Source organism: Cajanus cajan, chromosome 1 (assembly GCF_000230855.2).
Source record: "Cajanus cajan strain Asha chromosome 1, NIPB_CcT2T_4, whole genome shotgun sequence".
Taxonomy (NCBI): Eukaryota; Viridiplantae; Streptophyta; class Magnoliopsida; order Fabales; family Fabaceae; genus Cajanus; species Cajanus cajan.
Genome location: NC_138517.1, coordinates 30725747 through 30738440, shown reverse-complemented (window position 1 = coordinate 30738440; position 12694 = coordinate 30725747). Strand labels below are relative to the sequence as shown.

General features: G+C 34.0%; 1 protein-coding gene across 2 annotated transcripts; it reads right to left on the bottom strand.

Annotated features, from left to right (window-relative positions):
* Positions 1-6342: 6342 nt before the first annotated feature.
* Positions 6343-8961, bottom strand: LOC145953933 (E3 ubiquitin-protein ligase KEG-like). Of its 2 annotated transcripts, XR_014431150.1 has the most exons (4): positions 8580-8960; positions 8240-8473; positions 7696-7821; positions 6343-7178 (listed from the first exon to the last, which is right to left on the bottom strand). XR_014431150.1 is itself a non-coding variant. In XM_083067690.1 (3 exons), the coding sequence occupies exons 1-3, from the start codon at positions 8621-8623 to the stop codon at positions 7764-7766; spliced, it is 336 nt and encodes a 111-aa protein (XP_082923816.1). In that variant the 5' UTR covers positions 8624-8961; the 3' UTR covers positions 6343-7763. The 2 variants fall into 2 exon arrangements, 1 of the variants encoding a protein (XP_082923816.1); XM_083067690.1 differs by having other exon boundaries at positions 6343-7821; positions 8580-8961.
* Between the last annotated feature and the right edge of the window lie 3733 nt (positions 8962-12694).

Below are 12694 nucleotides of genomic sequence, written 5' to 3'. Positions count from 1 at the left end.
CTTAAGCACAACTTCTACCTTAGATGGATCTACCACTATATCTCCACTAGAAATTACAGGACCTAGAAAAATCACCTTATACAACCAAAAATAGACTTAGACAACTTAGCATAAAGTTATTTGTCCTTAAGAGTTTGAAGTACTACCTTCAAGTGTTCCTCATGCTCCTCTCTAGTCTTGGAGGAAACTAGTATGTCATCTATAGTTAGAGCATTCGTCACACCAAAAGATACTACTAAATACTCATAGTGTTCACAACGTCTCCTAAAAGTTGTCTTGGGTATATCCTCACCCTTCATTCTAATCCAATGATATTTCAACCTAAGATCAATTTTGTTAAAGACATAAGTACCCACTAAGTAATTCATAAGGTTATCTATTTTCACATCAACATACATGCATATCAAATCATGTCAGAACCTATGTTTAAGCATTCATATATACCTAATCCCTAAGCATATATATGAATCAATCACCATTTACACCATATAGCATGTATATGAACCAACTTTACCACATAGCATCATTCAACCGTAAACAACCTTTCAATCCACATGATAACACCTCATAACATCATAACAAAATCAGTTTTCATCCCTACATTACATAACAATTCAAAACATCATAACTGTATATCCCTTCAATAACTGTCAAAGAAAAGAACACACAGAGAATTATACTCATCCAAATAAGCTCAAAACTATATCATAACAAAATATAAAAGGATAAGCTACAACTCTTATGAATACATGAAATTCTAAAAAGATCATCTACCTAGCTAAAAATTTCAAAAACCGCAACTGATATAATCAGCGCTTACAGCTCGACCTCTGTTCACTAAAACACATATAACTAGAGTTTTCGACCTCCGTTATACATGATTTTGGTTCCATTGGAAAGATAACATCCAAGGCTAAAACTTTCATGAAGACCACAAAATCTAATTCTATCAATAAAGCACTCGTATTGGAATGACAAAAACTGCAGCGAAAACATCCCTTGTACAAGACAACAAAAGAGTGTACCAATGTCCTAGGCTACAAAAATACCTTAAAACACTTCCAAACTCACTCCTTTCCACCTCAAACTCAGATCCAAGCTTTCCACTACAATCCTAAACAAAAACAACTCATATGTGCAACACTAAAGGTTCAAAAACTGAAATGAAACTCATATGCAATCCAAACCTGAAACTACATGTATGTGACAACAAAACACTTACAAATCTTTGAACAAACCAACCCCTTTTCAATTCCTAACACCAGCTAGACCTGTAATTCCACAAAATAGACACATGCACAAAAAATGAGACCAAAATATCCTATTTTCGTACCCAACCACGGAAGCAACAAAAACATTCCACACATTAACCTCAAATCTAGGTTCTTCAAAATTTTGCTCTCCCTCAAAATAGCAAGGAACACAAGAATCCCCTATTACGAATCAATAGTCATACATCAAATCAATAGAATAATTTTTTGAAATCAACATTTCAATCACATCATCAAACACCACACAAGCACAATAGACTCATGACTCACAACTGAATGAATCAACATGCTTTGATACCACTAAATGTGACACCCATTCTACCCCAACATATAATAATAATAAAGAATAACTCTTTCAACATGGGTATCATGGTTCACATACCAAAATACTTTCAGCATTTCAAATAATTTTAAAAAAAATTATAAAATATAAGTTCGTAAATTCAGCTATCAAAGAAATATAAAATCCAATTACAACAAAATGAATAATCTAAGATCTCTTGCCCCGATGTCACATTATCAAAGCAATCCCATGACTCAACTATTGGCACCTTGAATGCCACTCATGTCCGAATCTTCCTCACCTAAAAACAATCACAAGATGTACGGTGAGAAAAGAGAACATTTATATGTGAAACACACTAAGAATCACCAGAAATAGTTTCAATTCCACATATTATACAATCAAAAATTTTCCAACATCCATACATGTTAAATTTCACCAATATTAAGCTAATATATTCTATCATCACATCCCAAATCACACAGATAAACAAATCATCCATATCCACAATATCACAAAACCAACACCATGTCATACTCATTCCACCCTTGTCACATCAAATGCCTAGTGTCATGCCACGCATACATCTGTACTAATTGCCACACATTCCACACTATGTCATGCTCACGCCAGCAGTGTTACATCACACGCCCAATGTCATGTCAGACATACATCTGTGCTAATTGCCACTCATTCTACACTATGTCATGCTCACGCCATCGCTATTTTATCACATGCCCAACATCATGTTATGCATACATTTGTACCAAGACATCACACCACAATCCATAATTTAATTCCACATCACATGTACAACCAACATTTCCACAATAAGTCATACACATATCTTTCACACCTCCTCACACATATCAATCTTTAATTCACAATTAATTTACATTCCATCCAGCACACATCATTTATACCTCTTCATACAATAGTCATTACTGGATGTAACAACCCATTTTTCGTGGGCCAAAGGCCCAATTCGTGGCCCAGAACGGGCCGTTTCAATTTTGAAACGGGCCGTTCTGGATTAGTGAGTATGGCCAAAATTGTAGAAGCAGAACGGGCCGTTCTGATGGGAGAACGGGCCGTTCCAGTTGAAAAATTTACGTATGTTTAAAGGGACCAGAACGGGCCGTTCCGATTTTGGAACGGGCCGTAGTGGTAGGTGGGCGAAAAATCTTATAAATAAGCCTCAAATCCTCTCATTTCTACACACCTCACATTCTCACTCTCTCTTCTCTTCTGTTCTCTCTTTCGTTCCTCTTCTTCTCTCTGAAGACCAAGAGGAGGAGGTTCTGCCCGAGTTCCTATTTATCCAGGTACGGGGGAAAAGGAGATTATTTATATGTAGAGTTACATGAGGGAATTGGGTAGAGGAAGAACCCTTAGGGTTATGAATAATTTTATAATTATTTCTGTTTGGAGAATTAATTATCTTATGTGATTCTATATATATTTAGGATTACGAATATATGTTTAACTTGTAAAAATAATGCTCTGGGAGAGAGAACGAAATTATAGAAAAGTACCTGTAAGTTAGGTTGTGAAAAATTGGATGATTTCTGTTTGAGAAATTGAGGATCCCATTAGATTCTGTATGTGTTGAGGATTATAGATATGCTAATAATTTGTAAGAATGATGATCTGAGAGGGAGAACGAAATTGTAGAAAAGTGTCTGTGAGTTAGGTTTTGGAAAAATTGGGAATTTTACTGTTTACATTAAAATTATATTAAATTGATAATTCTGTTGTTTGTTATATTAGTTTATGAATGTTATTGTTATATTATTTGATGATCTAGATGATGAATTACTTGAGGGGTATGTGAATCACCATTTTGTGTGGATTGTGTGTGTATTGTCGAATTGAGATGTGGATGTGGATGTGGATGTGGATGTGGATGTGGATGTGAATGTGAATGTGGATGTGAATGAGATGTGATTGTGGTTCTTCACACCTATGACCAGGGGTGAGCACGGCCCGAGATTGTTACATGAGTATCGTGACCTTGGTTAACATGTCAAGGGTGAGCACGGCCCTAGGTTAGGGGTAACGTGACCTTGGCACAGTGTTATATCAGGGGTGAGCACGGCTCTAGATTGTTACATGAGTATCGTGACCTTGGTTAACATGTCAGGGGTGAGCACAGCCCTAGGTTAGGGGTAACGTGACCTTGGCACAGTGTTATATCAGGGGTGAGCACGACTCTGGATTGTTACGTGGGTATCGTGACCTTGGTTAACATGTCAAGGGTGAGCACGGCCCTGGGATAGGGATAACGTGACCTTGGCACAGTGTTATATCAGGGGTGAGCACGGCCTGAGATTGTTAAATGGGTAGCGTGACCTTGGCATAGTGTGAAGTGCAAGATTTGTGATGATTGGTGTGATTGAGAATTATGACGTGATGACGATGTATGATTGATTGAAATACGATATATTGAAATATTTATGAATATTAAGTTATAATGAGATAATATGTTGTGTTTCTTATGTGCTATATATATAGATGTTTTCTTTTCTCACCGTGCGATTTGTGGATATTTTAGGTGAGGAAGATCCGGCTACGAGTGACATCTAGAATGCTAACGGTTGAGTTGTGGTTATGCTCTGATATTGTGACATTGGGGCAGAGGATTTTCTTTAAGACATAGATTGTTATATGGAATTAGAATTGTAAATATTATTTTTGAAAATCATTTGTAAACTCTCACGTTTCATTTTTATTGTTGTGGTTATTGAAGAATAATTTTGAAGATTCTCATGTGAACCCTTTTACCGAAATTGAAAATTGTTTTTGTTAAGTTTTCATTATTACAATATATGTGTTGGGGTAGTAAGGGTGTCACATTTAGTGGTATCAGAGCAGGTCGATCCAATCGGCTGTGAGTTATGAGTCTACTATACTTGTTTGGTAGATGAGTAATGTGATGATTTGATTGTAACTTATTGATGTGCTGATGTGATGATTGATTTTGTAACTCATTCAATCATATCATATTTTTTTATAAAGAATCACTAATAAATCATAAAGTATCACAAACATGCCAAAAAGAGAGTCCCAAAACGTCAAAAACGCAAACTAAAATAGAATACCCGCGTTGAGCAATGTAAATCTTAATAACTTGACCTCCACTTACTATTTTGACCATAACTTGATTTATACACATATTTTTTGAGTGATTCTAAATCCATTAGAAAGCTAACACCCAAATCGAAAAATTTTGTGAATAAAACAAAGCCTAAAAATGCCATTAAGGTCACCTCGCATGGCTATCAACACAAAACTTAATATTTCACGCACTAGAATGGAGACTGAATTTATAACTCTCACAAATCAATCAGTTCTTAACATTTTTACACAAATCTAGAGTCTAAATTATATCCCCAAGTGTCTACTTTCTAACCCAACAAACAAAAATTGATTTGGTTAATCACAGATAAAGATATTACAAGAATACTAAGGTATATCTATAAGTAAAATCTCTCAATTACTCATTAATTTATATAATTAAGGGTGTTCATCAATCTACAAGAATCCTAACTTACATAGCACATCCCATTGAATCCAATTATCATGTAGATCATCAATTTTACCAAATAATATAACAACCACATTTATAAATCAATATAAAACTTGATTGAATCATCAATTTTATAGAATCTTAACTCAAATAGCAAAACCCCCAAATTTTCCAAAACCTAACTCACAGACACTTTTCTACAAATTCGTTCTCTCTCCCTGATCATCATTTTTACAAATTGTTTGCATATTCCTAATCCTCAATACATGCAAAATCTAATGGGATCATCAATTACTTGAACAGAAATCATTATAAAATTACCCATAATCCTACGGTATTCCTCCTCTACCCAATTTCCTCATGTGACATTGCATGTAAATAATCTCTTTTCCCTCGTACCTAGCTGTGTTAAATAAAAAAATCCTAAAGCAATTTGAGATTGTTTCTGAGCACCTCCTAAGCATTCTTCCTTTGAGCTCTTTATTTCTTCTCTCTTTCTTTCCTAATCCTTCATAATGCAAATGAGGTAGATAAGGTTAACTCTGTCTGACCTCTTTCTTAAAAAAAATCCATTGGGTTGGGTCAACTCAACCATCTTCCTTCTCTTTTGACCCACTTCTCTTTTTGTAACACCCCAATTTTCACAAATTATATGAAGGCTCAAAGTCTAATAAGGGTAATTTAGTAGCCTAGAACGAGCCGTTCCAAACTACCAAAAAGGCCTATAAACCCTAGTTGCGAATGGGTCATTCCCAAACTGGAACAGGGTGTTCCAAACCACCAAAAAGGCCTATAATCCTAGTTGGGAACGGGCCGTTCTGGTTTAAGAATGGTCTATTCACTACAAAAAAAATTGGATTTAGTAGGGGTTAATTTTAAATTTACCTGAGGTTAAAACCCCCGTTAATGACGTTACCCGCGGTTGCATTTTCCGCAGCCAAATTGTCCGTCGGTAACGTGTTACCAGCGGTTTTAACGAACCTTGGGTAAATGCACATTTTTCCGGGGGTTTTAAAACCCCAGTAAATTACCAACGGTTTTAAAGCCCCAGTTAATTACCAGAGGTTTTAAAACCCCAATTAATTACCAAAGATTTTAAAACCCCAGTCATTACCAGAAGTTTTAAAAACCCCAAATGATTGCCTGGGGTTCTAGAACCCCGGTTAATTCCAAACTTTTGACAATTAGATGAAGTTTCTATGAAATAATAAAGATTAATAATACTAAAAAAAATTTAAAAAACTAATATGGTGCTGCACTTGTCTACAATTTTTAACTCCTTAATTGTTGAGGATTAATTACTATAAAATATTTTTAGAAGGGGTTATTTAACCTCATCATTGTTATTTTTATTTTAACATTTATTTCTTAATTGTGTACATCAATAAGTTTTTAAACCACTATTATTTTCATAAATTATTATTTTTATTTGTTGTGTATATATACATACATATATATATAATACTAGTTTTTAGAAGATCTTATTTTTATTAATTAAGCTTGTAAATAAAATCAAGAAATGAATTTACAAGTTATAAATATAAACTAAATTTATATTTCTAGCATAAGGTACTGAAGCTTAAAATTAACATAATGTAGCATAATAGTAATAAAGGAGTATTCTCATGAAGTCACTCCTAAAAGAAGAAATAGACTACAAATTACTCAAAATAAACTAGCACACAGTTTTTATCTTCAAAAAATGAAGCACAAATCAACTACAAATTAATTAATGTGCTTTTAAGCTATCACCCACACCTCATTTCACGTTGAGAATTTGTTTCATATGTTGGCACACTTCCTTGATGAGAAACCTACAATATAAACATAAATCATAATTAGGAACACAAAATATACAATATTAGATATTGAAGCATAAAACGTTGTATATTCCTTAGATTAAAATTAAAATTTAATCATATAATCTTAACATGGAACATTAAAATCCAAAACCTGCACCTGCTGGTAAAAAAAATCTGTATCTGCTGGTTAAAAACATTTGTTGCAGCCAAATCTATTGCAGCTGGTCTGAAAACACCTGTTGGCTAGCTATAACTACTTCAGCATGTTTCATACTTCGTCTTGCATTTAAAATCTGGTCAATACAGATTTTTTCAACAAAAAAATCTAATCAATTCAAAATGTAATTACTAATTAGCATTTAGAACGGGAGATAGGAGAAAAAATATTTCGGATTGGTCATGCTTATAAAAGAGGATATTCTGCACACATACACATACTTCACAGTCATTCATGCACTAAGTCCATCCTAATTGAGGGGTACACAAAACAGAAGGGGATGAAATGGGACACATGTTGCTCACATTAGAACAAACACATTACACATACTCTAAGGAATCATCAATGAAAATTATTTCAAACCAAAACAGCAAAAACTAAGCACCAAATTCAACATTTCCAACCAACAAATGAATTACTAGAGCAATTATATTTTAATAGGTTTAAATTTGTGTTTATAAATAGAAAAATGTGAACGAAATTGGAACAGTAGACTTCATGAAATTGCAATTTAACGAGCTAAAAAAATTGCCTGAATTATATCATAGTTGTTTGGCCTTGTCCAAAACATAAGATGCATGAAACATATATACCTCTTCCGCATCTAGTACCAAAGCAATTATATGAGCCCAGAGTAGACTCTTCCTTGATTGCATAATGCTCAAGGATGCTGCTCCTTTATCCTGTTTTGTCCTCTGCAACCAACCGGAGGTATCAACCTGAATGACAGCAAACATTATTATATTTATAAAATGTTACTGACATTTCAATAATAAATATTTGCTTTTATTACCCTTGAAGCAAAACTATATTCAACATGCATATTGAGTACTTTCAATCAAAATATAAATTCAAATACTTATAACCATGCTATATGCATCATGTTTGATAGTTAAATGTACTGCATACAATTAAGGTGCAGAGAATAAATTTTTCACAATAAATACAAGTTCTCACCTGATATGCTTATGTGTGTGAGAGAGAGAGAGTATTATTTGGAGGAGTTTTTAGTTTAACCAATGTTCTTGTCAAAAGAAGATGTGATAAACCAAAAGAATTGCTATTAGCAAAGATCAAAGAAACTCCCCAACATTAGACATAACATAAATCCATTACATACAAAAGAAAAATTGTTACCTAGGCTCTTCTACATCTTCTTTCAGTTGAACATGTTGTCCCCTGTCTAATGGAATGACTTTTATAACTTCATTTGCCAGAACATGAACCTCTCCAGAACAAAATGAAACAATGAGATTGTCTCTATCTGGAACACTTTGCACAAAACCAACACTCTTTGGTTTAGCACCTTGCCATCCATGTGTTGAAGTTGTGATAGATCTTCTAAACTTCACCCAGTCTCCCACTTCAAATCTATATCGTCGTCAGTAAACAAATATTTTAAACATATTAGTCACATATGGGTAAACAGTAAATATCATAAACTAAAAATTTGCAAAAAATAAAGTCTTCCACTCACGTTGTAGGAGACAAATGAACTCCCTTATTCATGAGTGCTTCCATCAGATCTTCAGACTGAGATTGCAAGCACGCCAAGATGCGTTTCTTCCAGACTGAGATTGCAAGCAACACCTTAAAAGCAACACCTTGAAATGAACCCTAAAGTCGGCGCCTCTAGCCTTGCAAGCTGCATATGAAAAATGATGAAATAATGAGATTGAGACCTTAAACGCAATCATTTTCTGGCAAAGGATCTGAAACTGATCAGGAGAGAGAAGGAGCTTCCATTCCTCTTATGTTTTATGAATCGGCGTTGGTGCCCAGAAGAACTGCGCCGCGGTGCATAGCGACGGCAACACGCAGCGCCGGCGACGCGCAACGGCGATGACGCGCAGCGGTGTTGGCAACGGTGTGGGGCTCTCTTGACGGGGATGATGAAGAGCTTAGCGAGGATGACAGCGCCGCGAATGGCGGTGGTGACCTCCTTGCTACACTTGACGCCAAGGCCGACATGGCTGTTGTTGTCGCCGACAACAACAAAGGCCTTGAAACGGGTGCCCTGACCGACGCGGGTCTGCTTCTCGGGCATGATCTTCTCCAGGCTGCGGCAGCATTGCAAGACCTGATGCTGGGCGGCGCCAATGTGAGGGCGGTGGAGGAAATTTCCTTTGTGCGTCACGATTGAAGGAAATAGGGTTAGGAAAGGGAGAAGATCGTGACTCTATAAGTGTCAAATTATTGCAAAACAGTATTCAACAAAACATGAAAAAAAAACTTTGCAAAATAGAAAAACGAAAACTCACCGAAGATCAAATCCAGACAATGGGCATTACTTTTGAAAGGACAAGAAGATGACTTCTCTCAATGAAACCAAGTAGCGCCTCAATAAGGAGAGGTTCAAGACGTTAGGGTTTGTTTTTGTGTTTAAAATGCTTCCCACTCTAAAATGTTTCAATTTATTTTCACGTTTCACAATATAAGTTCGTGTTTTCAGATTTGTTTTTTATTTAATTGTTTTTTTATTTTGTGCTTCTCAAAAGGAAAAAGAAAAATAAAAACTTGACTTTATTAGAAAGAGGGAAACGAAACAATTGGAGGGAAATTATAAAAATAATATTTTAATTAATTAAAATAATATTACCCGGGGTTTCTAAAAAACACTTGGCACTTTCCCGGGGTTTGAAATCAAACCCCTATAATTTAACTAGGGTTATTAAAACCCCCGTAAGTGTTAACATTTCCAGGAGTTATAGTAACCCCAGTTAAATAACCTCAGTTAAAAATATCATTTCTTGTAGTGATTCCAAGCATGGTAGTTATGAGTTAAAATCAACTCCAGAACGGACCGTTCTAGTTTAAGAATGGTCATTCTAAATGCGAATTTAACACATGATGAAAGGATCCAGAACGGGCCATTCTGGATCTGAAACAGGCCATTTTGGCCACTTTTGACATCTATAAATAGTAGACTCTGGCACTGCTCCTTGACACACTCTCTGAAGACTAAGGAGAACCAAGAGAAGGAGATCAACCAGATTATGCTCTAGCTTCATCTTTTGCTTATCCAGGTAGGGGGGAGTGAGAAAACTCGCTCGGGGGTGTGGGAATAATTTTTGGGTAGCAGGATTGGCCCTCAATCCCTTGCCTAATGTATGCTTCTAGGAACAGGCAAAATATGAAAGTTTTCTGTTTTGCTCTCTCAATGTTCTATTGCGTTTCTTGTGTGATGTTGATTGTAAATATGTGTTTGATTTCAAAATTAGATAAGTTTTGATATGAATTAGAGTACTTTGTGTGTTCTTGAGAGATCCTTATGAGAAACAGGAAAATTTTTAATGTTTTCTATTTTGACTTTTGAGTTTTCTATTGTGTTCCTTGATGTTTGTTGGGTGTGAATATGTGTTTGATTTCGAAAACAGATAAGTTTTGATATGAATTAGAGTGTTCTGTGTGTTTCCATGGAAAACCCTATGAAGTGAAATTAGGGATATGATCTTCGAATGAATTTTGAGGCATTATATGTAAAATTGATAATGGATTCGTGTTTTGGATAATATTTGGAGTGTTTTGACTGATTGAAATATTATATTAACTAGCTAGTTGTAAAAAAATGTGTGAACTCGTGAAGTTGGATTTATGACCGTTATGTTTCGTATGTTATGAATTACAAATTGAATGTGTATGATGTTGGATAATTTCATGGTATGGTTTATGTGTTATTCTAATGTATATGTCTATGAGAAGTTTCTTGTATGAGACTATGCGAATGTGATGAGACAATGTGAAAAGTGAATGAGATACGAGACATGATGATATGTGATAATGAGACATGATATGTGAGAAACTATGACAAGTGAAATGATGAGTCAATGAAGTGTGAATGTGTGACATGCATCATGTGCATAAATGTTTTAAGGGTACGATATGGAATATATCGCCAGGGAATGGCCCCTTGTGTAAAAGCTTGGGGATTAGTCCTTGGGGATAGCTCAGTTTGAAAGGCCCAGTCTCGCCCATTGTGTGCATGGGATGTATCTTGCGCGGCGTAGCTATCCTGACTAGACCCTGGTAGTATGTCCTTCTAGTTAGAGTGCGCAAAGGGTGTGACCCGACATTACTTCTAGACTACTCTACGTGTATTGCTAGCGGCAATGTACCATGTGATATGTGGCTGGCACCACATGCATGCATTTCTGAGTCGAGTCCATGGCATCATTACATAATGAGTGACTATGTATGTGCTACTAATATATGTATGACTTGAGTTGTTCTTGATTAACGTGTATTTTGTGTTGTGCTTTGTTATGATTTGTGTGTGTGCTGCCTGACCGTTATTTTTACACCTTAACCTGAGTGAGATGTTTCTCACTCCCTTATTTGTTTTATGTGTGTCTTCTACTGTATTGCAGATGACCATCAACATGAGGATGTTGGTAATGAAGCTTAGGCTTCAGTTGGGCGTGCTCTGATAAGATATATGACATCGGCACGTAGTTAGGATTAATTTAGAATGCTACTTTTGTTAAATTGATTAGAAGACCTTAATTTTATCCTTTTGTAATTTCTACATTAGACTATGATTTATGTTTTATGAGTGTGAGCTCTTTACCCTTATGTGGTTAGAGACTTGGATTTTATTTATGAAGGTTTTTATTTGTCTCTATTTGTTGTATAATTATGTATGTGAGGTAGAGGGTGTTACACTTTTTCCCCAAAATAATTAATAAAATAAATACATATACTATATAATTATTTTTCCTGTATATTATTATTATTATTATTAATATATTTTTGACCCAAAATATAATAATATAATTTTAATATTAAAATATCATATAAAATCAATCTTTTAGATTTTATAATAAAATATATAATTTATCATCTCCCAAATTATCCCTTAAAATATATGAATAATTATTTAAGATGCTAATAAAAATACTTATTTAAAACCTACAAAATAAAATTCCCTTATAATAATAAAACACTACAAGAAAAACTGTTATTATTTATGAAATATTACCTACAGATTTTTTTTTGTAGATAATTTTTAGTTATTTATAGAATATTACCTATAGAATTTTTTCTATAGATAATGTTTAGTTATCTATAGAATATTACCTACGAAATATTTTCTATAGATTATTTTTAGTTATTTACAGAATATTACCTACGGAATTTTTTTTGTAGATAATGTTTAGTTATCTACGGAATATTACCTAAGAAATTTTTTCTGTAGACAATGTTTAATTATCTACGGAATATTACCTATAAAATTTTTCTGTAGATAATTTTTAGTTATCTACGAAAATTTTTAGTAAATAACATATGGTGGATGGGTATTAAAAAATTCAGATTGGCTACACATTTTTCGTAGATAACCTTGGCGAGATCCAAGGCAAAAGTTTTTATGTTCTAAGTGATGTAAAGAATATTTGGTAAAAAATAAATATTATTAAAAATTGTCATTTTAATTTTTTTAGTTTTATAAATTAATGATAATAAAAAATAACATAGCAATTTTTTATAATAACATCAAAATATTTAATAACATTTAATTTAAAAATAAGTACAATATTTAAAATAAATAAAAATAATAATAAGAACAATATTTTATTTTATGATATGTTACTTTAA